This window comes from Pieris brassicae, chromosome 6, assembly GCF_905147105.1.
Source record: "Pieris brassicae chromosome 6, ilPieBrab1.1, whole genome shotgun sequence".
Lineage (NCBI taxonomy): Eukaryota > Metazoa > Arthropoda > Insecta > Lepidoptera > Pieridae > Pieris > Pieris brassicae.
In genome coordinates, this window is record NC_059670.1 from 6,150,879 (window position 1) to 6,170,517 (window position 19,639).

Below are 19,639 nucleotides of genomic sequence, written 5' to 3' on the forward strand. Positions count from 1 at the left end.
TGTATTTAATGAAAATAAATTTTTAATTAATAAACAGGTATCATTTTCTAAAGATACATAAGATTTTACGCTATATTTTATATAGTTCTTGTCGTAATCTTCTTTTATGGATATTACTTTTACAATAAACGTCCCCCAATTATTTCATAACGCTTACGGTGTAACGCAAAACTTTATCCTGAGTTTTTACCACATATAATGCTTCACTTATTTTTAAATTATAAATTAGCAGATTGTTTTTTTTTTACCTCGAAACATAGGTGGCGCTATCAGGACAACTTACAAGCCCTAAACGCCAGTATGAATTGGCAGGAAGACTATCTCGCTTTTAGTCTACTAGCAGACTATTTATTTACTACTACAAAATTCTATGGGGAAATAAACGCACTTGTCAACTCGACTATACCAACGTTGCCCAGAGCAGCTGCAATTGCGAAACATACAGTTATTTGGAAGAAGAGTGCAAACACTCTGTTGAGTTTTCAGGTAAAAAAAATAATTTCTAGACGGTCTTTGTATTAGACCATGGAATAGATTATAAGAAAAAAATTTATATGGCTCTTATAGCGTTCCTACATACTCTTTTAGAAACAATGTACCGAAATTAGTCTCTACCACTATTATATTATACAATATATATACACTATATATTTTATATTATATACTTGAAAACCAGGCAATATGAATCGTGCAATATTATATATCTAGTGAAATATCAGAGTCCTCTTCCAAGGACAAAGGATAAATTGAATCTCTGCCTTTCTTATATATAATTAAAAATAAAGTTAAATAAGTTAAACGTTGTCTTTTGTCAAAATGGCTTTTACACATTAAGAAAAACACTTTTTGAACGGATTAAAGCTATGTATTATTATTAAAAACTTATAATTATTGACATAATTCTAAAAATTTTCCGACGTTTCGCGTGCTTTTCAGCGTGCGTGGTCACGGTGACTGCATGTGATTATAAGTTTTTAATAATAATACATAGCTTTAATCCGTTCAAAAAGTGTTTTTCTTAAGGTAAACGTTTTTTAGAATCGTATACAAATTTTGTTTGTTTTTATTTTCAGTATAACGAAGATGGCCTGTTAATGATAAACTCCTCATGGGTATTTGATAAGGGACAAAAGGAAAATAATATAACAGGAAATATGACCATCTTGACTCCATTTCCAGTAAGTATTACGTTTCCACTGAGGCTGGCAGGCTGAACAGTATAAAACCTCTAAAATATGAGCCATAATAATGATTATTCAAATATCAAGTTGAGAATTTATTTCCTTTACAAAACAGGAACAATTTCTGAATTTTATTATTTACTTAATATGTCAGCTGTACCAATGTTCCGCCAAAATCGAGAAAACGCTTCGATTTTTCCGTAAAAAAAACGTATAAACTCGGCAATTTTTTTGCTTTTTCTAATGCAAGTTATTAAACGAATTGAAGACCGCCTGCTTGAACACTGCGCAATAAAGGCATTCAAGTGGGTCCTATATATATATCGAAGTTCAAATATAATATTTATTTCAACATTCACGGTGGGACGAGTCAAATATTTATAATTTAAAAAGTTAAATATGAGTTTTTTTTTACATATTATACTTTTGTTAAAGGGTTATACAAAGGGTTACTTGGATACCAAATTTATATTTGGTCACAAGCGAGATATCTACGGAATAACCGTCATGGATCTAGAAGGAAAAGCTGTCGAAATTCGTGTTGATGGTATGTTTTGTTGATAATATTTTTATATATAAACATGTTCAATCGTATCACATTTTTTAAATAATTTTATGAGTATATTCTAAATCAAAAACATAGAATATTAAAAACCGAATGTAGTCTCGGACCTAAATTTAATAAATAAATAAAAACCAAGTTTAATTACATTAAGAACAGCCAGGTTAAATTGTTCGAATGCATAACACCTCTTTAGAACAGGACTCGACATTTTTCTACTGATAATCATTGCAAGCAATATTAACATGAAAATCTTCGGAAATTCCTTAACATTAAGAAATCACTAGCACTATGCGATTTCTGATTAATATTAACTATTTTGGCTTTAAAGAAATAGAAACTTGTGCGTAACCCACTACAGTACAAGACAGCTCAATAATTTTTGTTGTATACTTGTTGTTTAATCCTTGTCTTTCTACGTAATTTTCTAGGATACATGCGTCGTATAACGAACTGTATGCTCGTGGTGAATGTTACGAGTCCATTACCCCAATTCTCACAAACAACTGCTCGACTTGGTTTCATAGAGGCTGATAGACATCTTGTTGCCATGGTGGTCACGACTAACTCCACTACAGGTGACTACTCTTAATATTTAATTATTTTCTTCTTTATTATTTCCTCCAGCAGTTAATACTGGAGGTCGCGTAGCTTGCTAAAAGATGTTTTTGCAGTAGGTGAAATAGTTTCTGTAATTATTGTAAAATATGTTGACTTTCTCGATATATTTTCTTTATTAGATTTTGATTTGATACTTTGTACAGAGTGATAATTTTTACATTATTATGTTAACTTATAATATTTACAGGTATCGAAGTTTTACTGAAGTTGGTGTCTCTGCAAGACTTCAACATATTGGGTCACGTGGCTTTGCCAATACAGTATCTGAACAGAGCTCTAATTACCGCCAAACGGGCTAAAGAAGAGGTAAGTAAACTGCTATATCAATATTCTGCATATATTGATATGGTGGTTATGCATCCCAAACATGACATTTATCCCACCCCCTTAAATAAATTAATAAGTAATTAAATAATAAGTAAGTAAATAATTAAGTAATTCTCTTTTTTTTGGGAAAAGAGACTTCTTTAATTAAATGCCAGAGGCTCTTTTATCTCTGCCTTTTATTAAATTTAAGAAATGTATTAAAGACAAGCTCTGTAACAAGGCTTACTACAAAGTTAACGATTATCTAGTTGATAAAAGGGCTAATTAATTTGCGATATTTGTTTTAAAATACGTGTTTAATGATTTGATATTTTAATAGAGTACCGAGAGTGTTTACCCCGGCTTTTTCTCTCGGCCTACACCCTCTGACTTCTTTGCCGATGAGTAGGGATGTCTACCTATCCAAAAATAAACTTATTTTTAAAAACAAATAAACAAATGCTTCTCCAGTTCAACTTTTTAATCATATGTTCAGTCACTACCATTGTAGGGCCTCCCGTATAGGACTCGTCGTTATTAAAAGTTCTTCCTTGAACTAAGCACTTCAACTCACACTTGTAGAATATGGAGGAGCATGATCCCCTAATGTTGCTCTCAAACAAAATCATATTTTTTTTACTTTTTAGGTGGACTTCAGAGTGGGTTGGGACACCATGGACTTCGGTTTCACCGGAATTTGGCAATGGCGGTCACTTGTAGACTTTACATACGTGTACAAATTATATACACCCCTTGATGGATTTGAGGAAAATGGTCTAGTACTGAAAAATGTATACGGCAAGGGATTGGATACTGAACTTTCAGTGAGGTTGTCTAAACATAAGGTCAGTTCTCAAAATTATTTGTCTTTAAACTTTAAACGTAAATTTTTACGTTTATTTTTTATATCACCAGAAAAAGCGGCTTTGTTCGCAGCGGTTTAATATGAATTCGATAGCCACAAATGAACATGATTATTTTACCTAAATTTAAATAATGTAATAATATTATATTTTGCGGTAGTATCTTTATTTATTACTTTGCTTCTTTGATTTACAGTTCGGCGTGGCCATCCTCCTAGTGGACAACGGCAAAGGACTTATAGAAGTGATCAACGATCGCATTCAACGCAAGCCCAGCCACCCGGATATGATCATAGAAAACTTCGACACGGCCGCAACTGTCACATTGGATACCCTGTATTTGCCGACTATCAAGTTTCACGGCCATATTATGAAGGTAAATTGTATATGGCAATATTTTGCTATTCAGGAAACTGTCAAAACGAATATTGGCTTATATTGTGCGTTAACTTGTAAGTTATTGTAATTTAAGTTAATAATTGTGATCGCCACTGTGTGTGTATAATGTCTATTTGCGAGATACAATAGAGAGTTTCCGTTATATTATATATTTTTACAGTATGTGGGTCCTGATGAAGAAGACATAATTGAAGCGAACGCAACGCTACACTTACCGGACAAATCCCCGATAGTTCTGACAGATCTCTTCATACTTGAGGTACATCTAATCTACATAAAAAAAATTAATAAGTATGACCTACCTAGAACGGTGGTTTTATTCGCGAGATTTTTTTTACAATAACTAGAATTGATGCATACGCGTACCATAAATATATTTGGAACCTTGAACTGAAATTGTATAAGTGCATTTTTTCAGGAATATACGGTCTTCCGTAATACACTAAATCTAGTGACGCCATATCAAATGATGAAACAGGTTAAATCTGTGTATACGGTGGACATTGCCATTGGGGAGAAATTCAATGTTACCTGTGTCGCCTTGTTGTACAACGGAACCTATTGGCACGAGGTACGATTATTAAACAATTTAATGGATTAAAAGGAGTATAATTTTAAAATCGTAGGTAAACCGATAACAAATTGTATGTATAGACAAAATTTATTTTAATTTATATTGATGTGTTAACTTTAACATATTTTTCGTCCATCAATACGTAGAACAAAATTGCTGCATATTTACTAACAATACCAAAGATAAATATTCATATATTAATAGTATTATCTTTTGTTAACATTGCTTTTACACATTGAAAGAAACCCCTTTTTTACCGTGACCACGCACGCTGTAAAGCACGCGAAACGTCGGATTTTTTTTTAATAATATAATAATTATAAGTTTAGTGTTTTCTTTCAATTCATATATTAACTTTATATAATTTTTTTCTCTTACTCTTTATATACTTAAACTGATGGTAGAATAATATAAACAAAACATTCAATAATTATTTCAGTTTATAGTATAAGTTTATGCTAGCCTTCATGTTTACTGATTCCAATAGTATTCATCAAAATTCATTTTATACTATTTACTGGAATTATATGTCCCAGTTGTCTATGTCAAAGGGTTTATTAACGAACGACATTGAAGTCAAGTCAGTTCAAAAAGCGTTAATACCCCTGGTAGTATTACCTTTATTTATTAATTTGACAAATTGCCAGATCAGGAACGACTATTCAACGGTCACAGTTATTCCATAGTCATTATTATAATTAAAATATTATTCATTAGTTGTTAAATAGTTCATGTAACTTACAGTCGATCTAATCAAATAATTTTAATTATTTCACTTAATTCATTCAGATATCGTACAAAGTCTATTATGAATACGAAAACGGTGAAGATGATGCCTACAAGTCGTATTTAGCGTCTGTTGGTATAGCAACACCACTGGCTGTGTTGCCCGCTCTAGAAGCAAGAGTTTCCGCTAGATTAGAGGATGCTCTATGGAAAATGTCGTCTGATATTGCCATGCCTTCGTTTACTGTCACTGCTCTTGCCCGACTTGAGGTAAACATTTTATATTTAAAAATCATGTTTATTTTATTACTTTTCTGAGTGAAAGTTGAATCATAGGCAATTTTCAAAAATATATTATATTCAATTGCAGTTGGATGACCCTTTCGTTGAAACATCTGGCAGTCTGAACTTAACATCCGTATACCTAGAAGATTATTTCATAAAAATGGAGTTCAAAAAAGACTTTTCTGATGTGGAAAACGTTGTTAGTGGAGGCATTCAAGTCCTTCAGGGTGAACATAATAATTATGTAAGTACTAAATCTGTAAGAAGTTTTAAGTTATTCTAAATCTTATATTTTTTTTCATTTTTATTAATGAACGTATTCACTCACGTACACGTTCATTGCCGTACATATCTTTCATGTCTGTATTTTATCTACATTATTTTAAATAAGTGTAATTCCTCAGATTGGTTGGCTGTATAAGACTGTTTGTCTATTAAATAAAATATTGAAAAATAAAAAATAATATTTTTGGGTTCCATCCATTTCAACATTGTGAATTTATCTTTGGAAAGCAATCTTATAAACAGTCTAGTTTATAAAATAGTAATATAATTATGTTTATCCAAAACATTTTTCCGTGATTGAGATTTTTAACACCTTATCTTAAAACATTACTTATTCGTTTTCTTACACTGACAATTACTATTTAATATTCTTTTCTAGATATTTGCAGACGTTGTATGGCGCCCGTCACCAAACATGAACGTTCGTTTTAAAGCGCGCGGAGCACTATCACCTATTCTGGCTCCGGCAGACGTTGCATTACTTTATAGTGATGAAAATAATCAAAGATCCCTTACTGTGGACCTTAATAGTGAAGAAAATTATTATTCCTTGAAAGCGGACCAGTGGCCTTCGTCTATGAATGTGGCTTTGAGCAGTCCCCATAAAGGATTTAGGTAAGAAAATATATTTGAAAATACTCACTTATTCACAAAAAAGTAAATGAATTTAATTTTTAACTAAAGTTATCTTTCGTCCCTTTCTGTTGAATCCTGTTAACGCTATGATGAAAAGAAACAGATGGATACTTAAGTTAAATCTTGCTATTAAACTGATTTAATTTGCATTACTGAGGGTCTTAGGTTTCCAAACAATTTCATTTATTTACAAATTAAAGTAAATTGATATGTGGTCATAAATAGCTGTTGCTTGAAATGAAAAAAAAACTAATATTATTAATATCTTGTGTTCATTAGTCTCCGAGTGATTCTTCAAGCATAATTGTATGTAGCTTTTAATATTATATTTACATTATGAATAACTATTTTCAGGGCTGTGAAAATAGTTAGTGAATTTGAGGGTGACAATATACGCGGTTCATTTGTGACGGACACATCCGAATATGGAATTACTGGCAAGATACTAAATAGACAACCACTTGAGGTGACTTAATATTGTTGTTACGAGCTACATCTCATTCAATATTATTTTAAAATTAAAATTTCTGGCTTGATTCTCTCTTTCTACGTAGAGATATTCCGTCTCGATGCGTATTCTACAAAGTGTACTATGGAGAATGTTCTAAATAGTAGTCTGGGTTGATCCCTGCTGCCTCATTTAATCTCCGTACGAGCCATATTAAATCAAAATTTTATCTGCATCTCCTTGGCTTGATGTCTTCAACGATCTGCTTCACTAGACATTTTCTTAAATACCTTTGCCAATTTGTTAAAAAAGATAATACTCCTTCGTTAAATGGCTGCGGTATTCATATCTGGGCGTCCTAATATTATATATTATATATATATATATATATATTAAATACATAACATAGGCAGGAAAATACACTTTCTTATTGATGTCGCTGAATAACTCATGTGATTTGTTACAAAATTAATACGTTATATAGAAGAGAGGTCAAATGTGTGCTGGCTTTCGATAGTTGTTAATTTTTTATTTATTTCTAGATGACCCTAACTTTAGTACCCAAGGGTCAAGGAACACCAATTATAATTCGAGCCAAATATGACACGAGTCCAACAGTATATGGCTTATCAGCACATATAACAGGCCCCATACAGTCCACGGTACACGCCAAGGCAGAGTTCGAAACGAATTTCACAGACATATATTTTAAGGTAAGAAATCATCATATGACAAAAATTATTAGTTATTAAGTCCTAATTGGTGGTTCTAAGTCCAAAATACCAATATCGAAACGCCCATTCGAGAGTCGCTATAAATGTTTTTGTAAGGTCAAAGTCAATGTTCATTTATTAATATAGGTAACAATGTAGGTACACTTATGAACGTCAAAAAAGAAATAGACATTAAATGCTTCTATTTTTACAATTGCTGCCAGTTCTCAAATGAAGGGCGTAGAACGGAAGAGAAGGACTGGCAATAAACTCTCCGCCACTCTTTTTAATCGCCAAGTTTTTTTTTGTTTTACACAACGTTTGTAAGGAGCTGCAACCATTACACCATGTGCACATGACATCTTAAGTAATAAATAATAATGAAATAAATTAAAAACAAAGATTTATCTCAGATTGCCAAAGATCCATGGTAAAATAGGAGCACGCACTTATATTCTCGTGGGAACAACACGCAAATACATAATCGAAATCACTAACATCACCGCATACACGAATTCACGTACAACCAGTCACAAGTAGCACCAGTTCACGAGTATCACGCATGGCCAGCCATCGGCCCCCTCGCCATATTTTTGGGAGAGAGACAACCCAACGCATGGACGCCGCCACAAACAATGACATTTAAACGAGCATGACGATCCTTGAAATGTGAACTTGGCTACATAAAATAATACTGATCCATATATTGCATATAGTAATAATAATCCGAGATTAAGACGATGATAATTTGTTTTACTGATTATATTAAATCTACAAAAGAGTCTCAGTCTCAAGTCAAGTCTCAAGAGAGAGTCAGTTTATTTATTTCAGTTTATATTTCAGTATATTAACTCAAGAGACGAGTAGAGAACTAGCAGTAAATTTAAATAAAACATTTTATTTTCTTTATTTTTTTGACAATCAAAACTTTACATTGTAAGCAAGAGTTCAACGGGTTTCATGGAAATTACTTTATTATCGAGTACGATAAAACTTGTAGTAACTAAAAAGTGTAGGTTTTTTATAAAAATCCAAGTTTTCTTCTGTCCATTCTAAAGTTAAACTAATTTAAATTACAATGAGTTGTTAGAAATTTCCAATAATATAATACTCAGGTGGACATACCACAAGTGAAAGGTCGCGAAGTATACTTGAAGGCGCGAGTGGACAGTTATCCCGGATTACGACGAGTTTTGAGTGTACAAGCTGCCACGCCCATACAAAGACTCAGCTATGTGAAGGGAGACACTGATTTTATGTAAGTATGCTTGTTTAAAATGTTCGATGGCGCTGCAACCTTTTTAGGTCTTGGCCTCAGATTTCTGTATCTGTTTCATGATCATTTGTTAATCGAATAGGCAAGTAGGTGATCAGCCTTCTGTGATCAACGCCGTCGTTCGTCGCCGTCGACTTAAAAAGTTAAGATAATTTAATTTTACTTGCAGTTTCTTGGGTAATAAAAGTTAGCTCATCCTGGTCGCAAGGGAATACGTATCTATAAGAAGCTACTAAAATAGGAAGCGTCTTTGATTTATCTCTAAGTTTCGATTGTAATTGTGTTTATTTTATTCAATTGAGACATTATCTAAGTCATTTCATGCATCGAGTAAATAAAAATTTGACGAAAGGACCAGGCATCGTCAACACTTTCTACATACACTACTGTTAAGTCATCTTGTCTAAACCCCCTGAATACTTCACAGATGTTGGTAAATAAAACATTCCACCAAAGGCGCAACTATATATTTATTGTGTGGTGTTAAGAGTCATATTGACAATGTTGCCATAACAAAAAAAAACTGTAATCTGTTACGTTTTAATTTAGAAAATTTATTCAATTTATTGTTTACAGTTTCGGACCGAAATCGGGATATTTACTTGGGAAATATAAGTTGCCAGAAATAGAGGGAGATGGTGATTTGAAATGGAGTTTTATTCTTGATGATCTTTACATACGGGTAAGTAACACAGTTAATAATATTTTACGACTTCCGAAAGCTTTGAATAATTTGTCAGAATTACCATATTTATCTAAATATCTTAAATTCAGAAAAAACCGTTCACAAGGATCAATTATTGTTTCAAAACCATAATAATGATAATGAATATTATGTTTAAAATACTTATGTGCTTACTATCTGAAATAATTACTTTTTCGTCCGGAAACGGAAATTCGATCGTAGACATTCACTCAAAATACTACTCTTTGGTTCACATTGTCTCAACTCACTTTTACATTATCAGGCACTCGGTCATCAACTAGTAAGAGAAATACAGAGAAGCGTGGACCTAGATATTTTCTTTGGCAATAATACAGTGGAAGGCCTTCCGAAAACCAATGCTGGATTCAGAATGGATCTTGATAAAGTTTGGCAGTAAGCGATATTTATTGATTATATAATTGCCGCTCATTTACGATAAACTCCAGTTATACGTTCTTCTAGCATGAATTACTGAAATTGAATTGGATTTTTGGGTAGTCTATAAATACTAAGCTTATATCTAAATAAAATCAATGGCACTACAACCTTTTAGGTCTGGGTCTCAGATTTCTGTAACTGTTTCATGGTCGTTTGTGAATTGAATAGGCAAGTAGGTGATCAGCCTTCTGTGCCTGACACACGCCGTCGACTTTTTGGGTTTAAGGCAAGCCGGTTTCCTCACGTTGTTTTCCTTCACCGTTCGAGCTAATGTTAAATGCGCACATTGAAAGAAAATTCGTTGCTGCACAGCCGGGGATCGAGACCGACCGACCTACGACCTCAGGGATGAGAGTCGCACGCTGAAGCCACTAGGCCAATTCCTGCTCTAGCTTATATCTACTTGATTAAATAATTCATATTTACATTAGGTATATTCCCCTTAACTATTTAAACATAGATAGGTTATATTTACCTTAATTCTTCTGGGAACAAACCATGTAATACTTTGTCTACCAAGAGGGTAAAAGTAAAAAAAAATTAAGTAGTACTAAAGAAACTCTGAATTCCAGAATCGGTGCAAATGCATCGTTCGGCTTTATAATGGACCGTCGTATTAATTTGATCATAAATGCGATACTTCCGAAGCCGAATGTAGATGTACACACCCTGTACATAGACGGAAATGGCGGTAAACAAAACGATCCGGGATATGATGTTGACGCAAAATATATGACTGATGTGACTAAAATTATTGCTGGGATTCAAGGAAAGGTTGGTTTTTCTAATTCATACTAATTCTATTTGAACGCAACTATAATCTTCTTATTTTATTCTTATTATCCGGTATCTTGTGGCAGCTGATATCGCCTAATAAATCTCTATAGGATTGATGTTACACGATGCCTGATTCCATACAAATCAATTGTAATAGAATACAAAGTAAAAACGTTAACCCGAAAAATATAAATAATCTTCTCGCTACAAGCTTTTTAGATGTGGGCCTCAGATTTCTGTATCTGTTTTATAATCATTTGTCAATATAATAGGCATTAGGTGATCATCCTTATGTGCCTGACACACGCCGTAAACGTTTTGGGTCTAAAACAAGCCGGTTTGCCTTCACCGTTCCTGCGAATGTTAAAAAGATAAGTGCATTAGTGCACAGCCGGGGATTGAACCTATTCTATACCTTAAGCATGAGAGTCGCTCGCTAAAGCCACTAGGTCAAACTGCTCTCATTATGTCCTAACGTATGGTACGTCCTAATTTGGTTGTTTTATAAATTTTCTGAAATTCAAGATAATCAAACTCGAAGAAAGCTTTGACGGAAATTCCACAATAACTTGGACTTCCAATTCTGTATACAAAAATGTTGACAACATAGTGTCATATAAATGGGACGTTAATGGATCTAAATATATAGACTATTTATTAAATACACCGATTTATGAAAAGGAACCTACCTTTACTCTGAAGGGTTCATATCAAAAAGACATGTTGCACGATTATCATGTTGTCAAGTAAGTGTTTTTATTCATTTAATATAACTCTTTATGTTTTTATGAAGGATACCAATAGTCATTCAGTTTTGAAATTTAGCTACCAAAGTGACGTCAGTAAATGAAAAACTTACTGGATTTGACATACAAGAGTTGTACTCAGCTCAAAGTCTTGACTCGGAATCTCACCGAAAATCTTGAATACCAAAGATAAATTTAATTTAGTACAAATTTTATCACTGTGATTGTTGATATTCTTAACTCATACAACGCCCTTGTAGAAATATTTTTAGATTTAGAAAAAATATATTTCGTAAAAAAAAATTCTTTATTTTTCAGAGGGCGTATGCATCAGCCAGGAAATAGTCAAACCGGTGAAGTTGACATTAGATATGGAGGGCTAAAGCATTCCGACGGACATTTTAATATGTCCACACCATTTTCGAGATTACCTTGGCTAAAGTCAATATTTGATGTAAGTAGATTTTTTATTTAATTTATTCAAATAAATTTTGGGCCTGGTAAACATTCAAATCGATTTGTTTTTATATTAGTAAGATTTTAGGGTTTTTCTTGAAAACCAATCCCTTTTTCGACCGATTATTGATAAAACTCAATAAAACTGTATATAAACAACATATTTTATTTTGCCGGTTTTCTTTCGAAAAAAACTATCGTTTAAATATTTACATAATTTCAAATGTCCACAACCGGATGTTGCCAGGACAGGCTCCTATGTTGCTATCTTAGTAATCCATTCTGCTTAATTTTATTTTGCTAGTAACTATGTGGGTCTAGGATGGCCTCTAGGCAGTAAGGTCGGTAGGACTCCACCTTTTGTCTTCAGTCACCGTGACCACGCACGTTGTAAAGCACGCGAAACGTCGGAAAAAATTAAATTTAAAATTATGTAAAATAATTATAAGTTTATAATAATACAAATAGCTTTAATCCGGTTAAAAAAATGTTTTCTTTCAATGTGTAAAAGCTATGTTAACCAAAGACAATATTATCTTCACAGTTATTCCTCCCCGCCCCCATTACATAGATATACTTGCCGTTCATATTTTTTTAATACAATTTCAGATTAACAACCTGGAAGAGATATCAGACAACAAAGTAGACTTATTCTGGCCGAACCACACCACGTCAATAAATACGACTCATAGTTACCAAAAACAACAGGACGGATTCACACAAACGGGCACTATTGCCCTTTCGATTCCATTGAGTACTCAACACATAGTTAACACAGACTACTTCTATGTACAAGGAGACAAATGGAGCAATGGAAATACTACAATCGATTTCGACTCTGAAAGATTCGTCAAGGGAAGCTTTAATCAGATACTTAGTAAGAGCGACAGGAATTTAGACCTTGCTACCACAGACATAGAGGTCGAAAACGAACATACGCCGGTGGGAATTAAGTATATACACGAGTATGATGACTCAGGAAATACGGTAAATATACTACGTTAAAATAATAACATTTCTTTCATGTTAGAATTAATATTAATACCAAATTGATATTTCGAAAAAAATCATTTTTAATTAAAAAAAAGACAAAAATTCAACACAATCTTATCAGTATTAAAAGCGTTAACGCCTTATCGGTACACTAATTTCAACAACGGAGGATTGCTCCATTTTTACTCTGACTTCCAAAACCGCGAGTTATATTTTATCTGTGGTACATAATATAATATTGAATAACTAAATATTTACAGGACGTAAAACAAGCGACAGTATTTCATTTACACAACGCCACAAAGTTCAACGTTACTGGGAAATTAGATGTGCAAACTTACGACATTGGCAAGAAGATGCAGTTCACAGCCATCCAGGGTAATCGAACCTGGACTTTTGACAATAAATACGAAGCTAAGGATCGCGAACTGACACAGGGGAGCAAATTAACATGGGCTGAAGATGTATGGATACAATATAATGTCCATGTGACTAATATGAGTGTGGTAAGTTTTTATATCTAGTCCAGCCGTAAGTTCTGTTATAAATGAAAAATGCAATTTTTTAAATAAAGTAATGTAATATTATTAAAATTCATACCTACATATTTATTAGTCTCAACATAAATATATATAAAATTCATCATAAATTAAAATATTTTTTTTCGAAATGGTAATCTTTGGCCTAAAGGACTTTAATGTGTTTGGCCAGAAATGTATTTACGCACTGTTTCCAAGAGAAAGTTCCCCCCATTCCATATTGTAATTTGATAATTAACACGAAAAAATATGTGAAAATATGGATTATATTATATCGAAAATACGTGTTCCGAATTCAAAATTGTAAAAAAGAAAAGTTTTAATGTAACAGTAATTATGGCCAGACTAGTTAGTTAAGTGTTTGAGGTAACATAAGCCTTCTCTTTCTACCAAGGACAATCATTATTTCGCGAGGTATCGATCCAAAGCTTTAAACCAAGAACCCTAATAAGCTAATTTTTCTATAGTGAAGAAATACGTATGTGTAAATACTGAGAGACGTACGTAAAATGTACGTACACGTTCCGAAAACGTTTCATGTTACATCAAATATAGTTATAGTTATATTTGATCTAACATTTTAGTAAAATATTAAAATTTAAAACCTTCTTACTCCTTACTTCATTCAATAAAAGCATGACGAAATAAACAGTGACCATATAATTATATATTTGGAGGATTACGGGAATATCTTTAAAATCTTTAATATCAAAAAGTATTGTTAACAGGACGAAACAGAATCGCAAGAAATAGTAATGGACGTTGAATATCCAATGCGTAATTTCCGTGTCGCTGCAATATACCATCTTCAAGACTCTTTGGTGGATGGAAAAGCTGATCTTCTATGGAATGTGAGGGCCGAAAACAAAACTGCCCAAATAAGTGGGAAATGGGAAAATCCCCCGAATCCAGAAGGAAATTTGCACAACTTAAACTTTGCATTATCGCATCCGTCATTTAAAAAGGTATTCTTGCTCTTTATATCCCATCGGTTTTATTAGCTTGAAATGTTAATATTGCTGTAATCGAAGACGTTTGAGCTATGTTTCGAAAAAAAAAGATCCAAGAGCAGACGAAACTAACAATATATATAAATTTTAAATCTATATAATTGTTATTAGCACAGTCATAAGAATTACTCAACAATGTATATGTCGCCGTAAAATTTTAAATACCGTTAGATTGTAATGTATCTCGCGAGATTGTGAGCCTCAACACGGTTATTCGGTTATTATTATTAGATTACAATCTAACGGTATTCATATATATATAGATATCCATCGCGTGATAAGTCTATACAATCTAGGTGACATCAATCATCTTAAGTATTATGGACCATAAAAGTCGGTTCCTCTAAACATAACCTCTAAATGGGTTACCTGAAAGTGTTGCTACATTTATTTATTTCCAGGACGTAACCTTAAAGGGCCAGTACCTAAGTTCGCCAGTGGTCATGTCTAATATATCACTAGAACTACAATACTCGGACTACGACAACGAATACCTTAAACTCAATTCGATATTAACTGACAATTCAAACGGACCAATTCGTGACTACAAATTTTCACTTAAATGCACGCACCCATCCACGAATTTGGATCTAGATATGAACAGTGATATAAACATACAAAGCAGATGGTATCACTTGAGTAATTTCTACAAGTTCCAAAAGTCATTGTTCTATGAAAAACTTCGGAGTAACAAGCTGTTGGTGGATTTGAATAAAAATGCTGTTAATTGGGAGGTAAGTAGTTTTTTAAATTTTCTTACTTGTATGTCCGCTGTCATTTAATCTCATATTTTAATTTTTTTTTTAATTATTTAACAGATAAGTGTTGAATTTGATTTGTTGGTATATTTCAGCGCGTAAATGAGACATACTACTACAAAGTCAACGGTACATGGTCGTTGATGTATCCCCTGTACCAAGTTCGAGGTTTTGTCGAGCGACCAGATGCTAACGATACGACTGTCGCTCAACTCTCTATGATTGATAAGGCCTTTATTGCTCACTATAATAGTACTGATGGTATGTAATTAGGTTAATCTATTTTTACTTTAGATATACATAAGGAATCTTGTATACTTGTCTTCTTTGCGTGTACGTTTAAGTACACGCAAAGAAGACGTACGAAGAAGAAGGGGAGAAGGGGACCCAGGGTACACAAAATAAAAACCCAATTCATTATTTTAATGATTGGATAATTTAATGTAATTTATAGTTTTATCATCTGTTCTACCATTTTCCAGATATTTCGTTCCACTTAATTGGCGAAATCATTGACACTAGATCCGCTCAACTAAACGCTTGGAGGAACTATGATGACGTCACAACCGTCGACATAGCTTCCTACATACGCCTCAACCATTCCCGATTACTGACCAGCTCTCTCGTATGGCGTCCACAAATATTCGGGGAAATCAGATCACAAGCTGTATCTTCATTAAAAATAATATATGCTCAAATCAACGAAACTCTACTTATTATAAAGGAAGCTCCTATGGAGGCACATTTAGCGTTACGGAACATCTGGAGCGATGCCAAACCGAGAGTCAGAGATTTCCTTGACGATTTGAATGATTTACACGTAATCAAGGACGACTTGGACGAATTCGAGAGATTTTTGAACGAATCGTACAACAAAAATGACTTTTACGTCAAGGATATAGTTGAATTCACCTATTATGTGCTAGATGAGATGGCTATACGTAATCATTTGGAGAATTTGCCCGGTTTCGTGAATGATATGTGGGGAATGATGGGTAATACTAGTCAATCGATCAAAGATAGTCTGACGTACGTGATCGAGTCTATAAAAAAGGCGTACGCGAACTTCTTGGAGTCCATCAACAAAGTACTGGAAGCCGATTTGATGGAACTTGTATCGGAGAGATTGGAAGCGATTATATTACAATACGATAACTTTGTTAGAGACTTGCATATGCGTTTCTTGGAGTATTGGGAGGAGACCTGGGTAAATGCGACAGCTCGATTGTCTAAATACTGGCATGAGTTGTTAAAATCCATAGAGCCTTTGTTCTTCAAGATAGTGCATTACACAGAAGCCTTCGTTGTAGCTATTTGGAAAGAGATCATGGACTTCTTCCACGAGAGGACACATGAATTAACGGACACGCCATATTTCAACTATGTATCTACATTTGGACATGAGATGGACAAGTAAGTATTAGATTTTTTTAAAATCAGAGAAGTAATAATTAAAGAACTTTATTTTATTTTATTTACATGAGAAACTTAATATGTATGTACGAACGAGATAAATGTCGACATCAGTCGTCCCAACTTTAGTCTACTAGACTCATTTTGATTTCTTTAATGCCTTTATGAATTGGTTTAACGCGCTTATACTACTAATGTTAGACGGTAATTGATTAAATAATAGCACACCCTCATACGTAATAGACTTCTTCAAATAATCGACAAGATAAGCAAACTCATTCGACTAGTATTACGTGTAGTGTGTTTGATTTCACATACTTCGGAATACAGCGTTATTTTTTTAAGTTACGATGATAAAGAATATAGGGTCTCATTAATACAAAAGCAACACAAATTATTTGTGTTCAATTACCTATTCTTGTTTTTTTTTTCAGAATCTACAAAGATCTTATGAACAACGATATTATAACGAATGTAAAGAAATACACAAGAAAACTATGGAATGTCATTTGGAGTAAAATCGAGAAATATATACCATTCACTGAAGAGATCAAACAGTTGTACAACGAGTTTAAAACCGCGTGGGAGAACTTCTTGCAAACGCCACAAGTCGTTTACGTTAGAGAAAAGGTATTTAAGCATTACGCTCGTAGTACGTACATTAGGTACGTACGTATGTACGCAGAGTCGTAGATTACAAAAGTTACATAGTTAAGATACAGTTTTTTGTTCCATTTTTAAATAAATTTATATCGTGTTATGAACATTCTAACATGATTCATTATATTTTCAGTGTAAAGAAGCATACGTTAGATTAAAATGGTGGTACGATTACTTCTTAATCGGCGACGCCTTGGACTCTATATGGGAGATTTTATATGAAAAAGTAACGGACTTCGCCAAAACTGCTCTTCAATATGAGGAACTGTAAGTAACAACCTAAATAAAGAATATTTATTCAATTAAAAATACATTCAATAACAGTATTTTTATTAAATAATTATTTTAGATGATACTTTCGTTTCGAGTCGTTATTATATACCCTATAATTTTAGATTTCGTCATTCATAGTTAAAAAAGTTGAATTCTGATTCTTCGTTACATTAATTGGCCAGTAAAAGAGCTTTTTAACAAATCTATGGAGAAATTAAATATTAAACAAATGGTTGAGGATCATCATGAATTGTTTAATATTCGTTTTATATGTTACAAATATTTATTTATTTTTTTAAATAATATTACAGACACCGTACACCGAAAACAAACTTCATATTCGACCCTCATAAGGGCAAAATCCTCCTCGAACAAAAGCTCCCGATGTCCTGGCACGCATTTAATCAAACTCCAGATTTCACTGAAATAGCTGAATATAAGGCAGTACGAGACTTCCTTGATGAATGGGTCACAAGTAATAAGAGCATTTGGACGTATTACTATGAGATACGGCCATATTTAGATTTTAATAATATCCTACCACCTTTTGCCGGTAAGTATTAATATAAATATTATATAATTAAATATTGTTATTTTTAGAAAATTTAATTATTTTACTATATTAAAATCGCAGGTATGGCAATGATGACAGGGCAAGGTACATTGGTAACATTTGACAAGGAGGTCTTCACAATATCACAGCCGGGAACCTTCTTACTTACCAAAGACTACAGACAGAACAATTTCACAGTTCTTATGGAGAGCAACGAGCAGGGTCAATATGATTTGGTTGTTTTAACTAGACGATCACTGATTTATATCGATCTATATAAGGAGGTAATATATACCTTAATTATTTATTTTTGTAATCCCATCAAATAGGTTAGCATAACTATCATCATCGTGGTACATGAGACAAGCGTATCCGTAACATCCATTTCAGACGTAGCGCTAAGACCCGACTTGGAACTAACCCGAATTGTGCGTTAAAATGAAAACTTTAAAAATGCTGTATAAGATGGAACAAAGTCCATTGGTCTTTGTTTCTTTCTTATCATTTGTTAAGAAAATATAGTTTCTGTGTTAGTATTTTTTTCGCAATAACAAAAAAATTTTTGCAGCAAGTTTCACTCGGCCGTACAAAGCCCCTAAACTTACCGGCGTCTATAGAAAACTTCATCGTAGATAGGCAAGCCGATACAATTCATATAGAGACCAAGACTGGACTGGAGGTACATTGTGACCTACTTTTCAAGACTTGCAAGCTGGAAGTTGATGGTGAGCTTTTTGTTGTTATTTACTATAATCCCAATTCAATGTATATAAGTAGTATTGAGAATAGTGTAAAAGACATATTGTCTTATAAATTGCCGACGTTATTCTTTTAATTTACGAATTGAAAAATGAATTTTAAAAAAAATTAAGCCATTTTAAATTGTATATGTTGGCAAAATCTCTAAAGCAAAAAAAAACTATATATAGAATGGAATATAAATTGATATTATAATATAGTTAGTATACTATGTTGAGTGTTTTAGTTGATTTAAGAGTTTACTTATTATAAGCGCTTTAAATATTTTCGATACCGTATACATAGGTTGGTACTACGCAAGTCTTGGCGGATTACTAGGAACGTATAACAATGAACAATACGACGAATTACAACTACCCAATAGTACAATCCGGGCGAATATCGATCAGGTGGCCAAGGCCTGGCTACTAAGACAAATGTCCTCCTCGCAACCCACCTGGGGTCCAGCTAATGACACACAGTGCGCCAAATTTTTTATGAACAAAGTTTCACCTCTGCATCCGTGCTTCACTGTGGTAAGTTAATCAATATGTGTACCTTACAACTTTTATTTAAAAGAGTTTCTGACGTTTTACTTTAAATATATTTCAATTGCCCATAATTCACCTGGAGAGCATTAGGTCTTAGGGTCTAAAACCAATATCTTCGCAACTAACCCCCGAAGCAATCAGTTGGCAATGGGT

The 19,639-nt window shown here is 33.2% G+C and overlaps 1 protein-coding gene across 2 annotated transcripts in view; it reads left to right on the plus strand.

The window, feature by feature from the left end:
• LOC123710774 overlaps window positions 1-19,639 on the plus strand; it is a 50,554-nt gene that overhangs the window by 25,184 nt on the left and 5,731 nt on the right. For both annotated transcript variants that reach the window (XM_045662957.1, XM_045662959.1), the window contains 32 exons: window positions 261-486; window positions 1,074-1,178; window positions 1,617-1,728; window positions 2,175-2,321; window positions 2,552-2,670; window positions 3,318-3,515; window positions 3,730-3,909; window positions 4,093-4,191; window positions 4,351-4,503; window positions 5,296-5,502; window positions 5,603-5,761; window positions 6,182-6,417; window positions 6,793-6,904; window positions 7,429-7,599; window positions 8,715-8,857; window positions 9,452-9,557; window positions 9,844-9,974; window positions 10,592-10,793; window positions 11,322-11,542; window positions 11,861-11,996; window positions 12,608-12,985; window positions 13,252-13,497; window positions 14,259-14,495; window positions 14,942-15,274; window positions 15,394-15,559; window positions 15,781-16,711; window positions 17,146-17,341; window positions 17,505-17,638; window positions 17,956-18,197; window positions 18,279-18,481; window positions 18,766-18,922; window positions 19,242-19,471. In XM_045662957.1, the coding sequence (XP_045518913.1) occupies window positions 261-486; window positions 1,074-1,178; window positions 1,617-1,728; window positions 2,175-2,321; window positions 2,552-2,670; window positions 3,318-3,515; window positions 3,730-3,909; window positions 4,093-4,191; window positions 4,351-4,503; window positions 5,296-5,502; window positions 5,603-5,761; window positions 6,182-6,417; window positions 6,793-6,904; window positions 7,429-7,599; window positions 8,715-8,857; window positions 9,452-9,557; window positions 9,844-9,974; window positions 10,592-10,793; window positions 11,322-11,542; window positions 11,861-11,996; window positions 12,608-12,985; window positions 13,252-13,497; window positions 14,259-14,495; window positions 14,942-15,274; window positions 15,394-15,559; window positions 15,781-16,711; window positions 17,146-17,341; window positions 17,505-17,638; window positions 17,956-18,197; window positions 18,279-18,481; window positions 18,766-18,922; window positions 19,242-19,471 (6,616 nt within the window). The remainder of the gene's footprint in view (window positions 1-260; window positions 487-1,073; window positions 1,179-1,616; window positions 1,729-2,174; window positions 2,322-2,551; window positions 2,671-3,317; window positions 3,516-3,729; window positions 3,910-4,092; window positions 4,192-4,350; window positions 4,504-5,295; window positions 5,503-5,602; window positions 5,762-6,181; window positions 6,418-6,792; window positions 6,905-7,428; window positions 7,600-8,714; window positions 8,858-9,451; window positions 9,558-9,843; window positions 9,975-10,591; window positions 10,794-11,321; window positions 11,543-11,860; window positions 11,997-12,607; window positions 12,986-13,251; window positions 13,498-14,258; window positions 14,496-14,941; window positions 15,275-15,393; window positions 15,560-15,780; window positions 16,712-17,145; window positions 17,342-17,504; window positions 17,639-17,955; window positions 18,198-18,278; window positions 18,482-18,765; window positions 18,923-19,241; window positions 19,472-19,639) is intronic.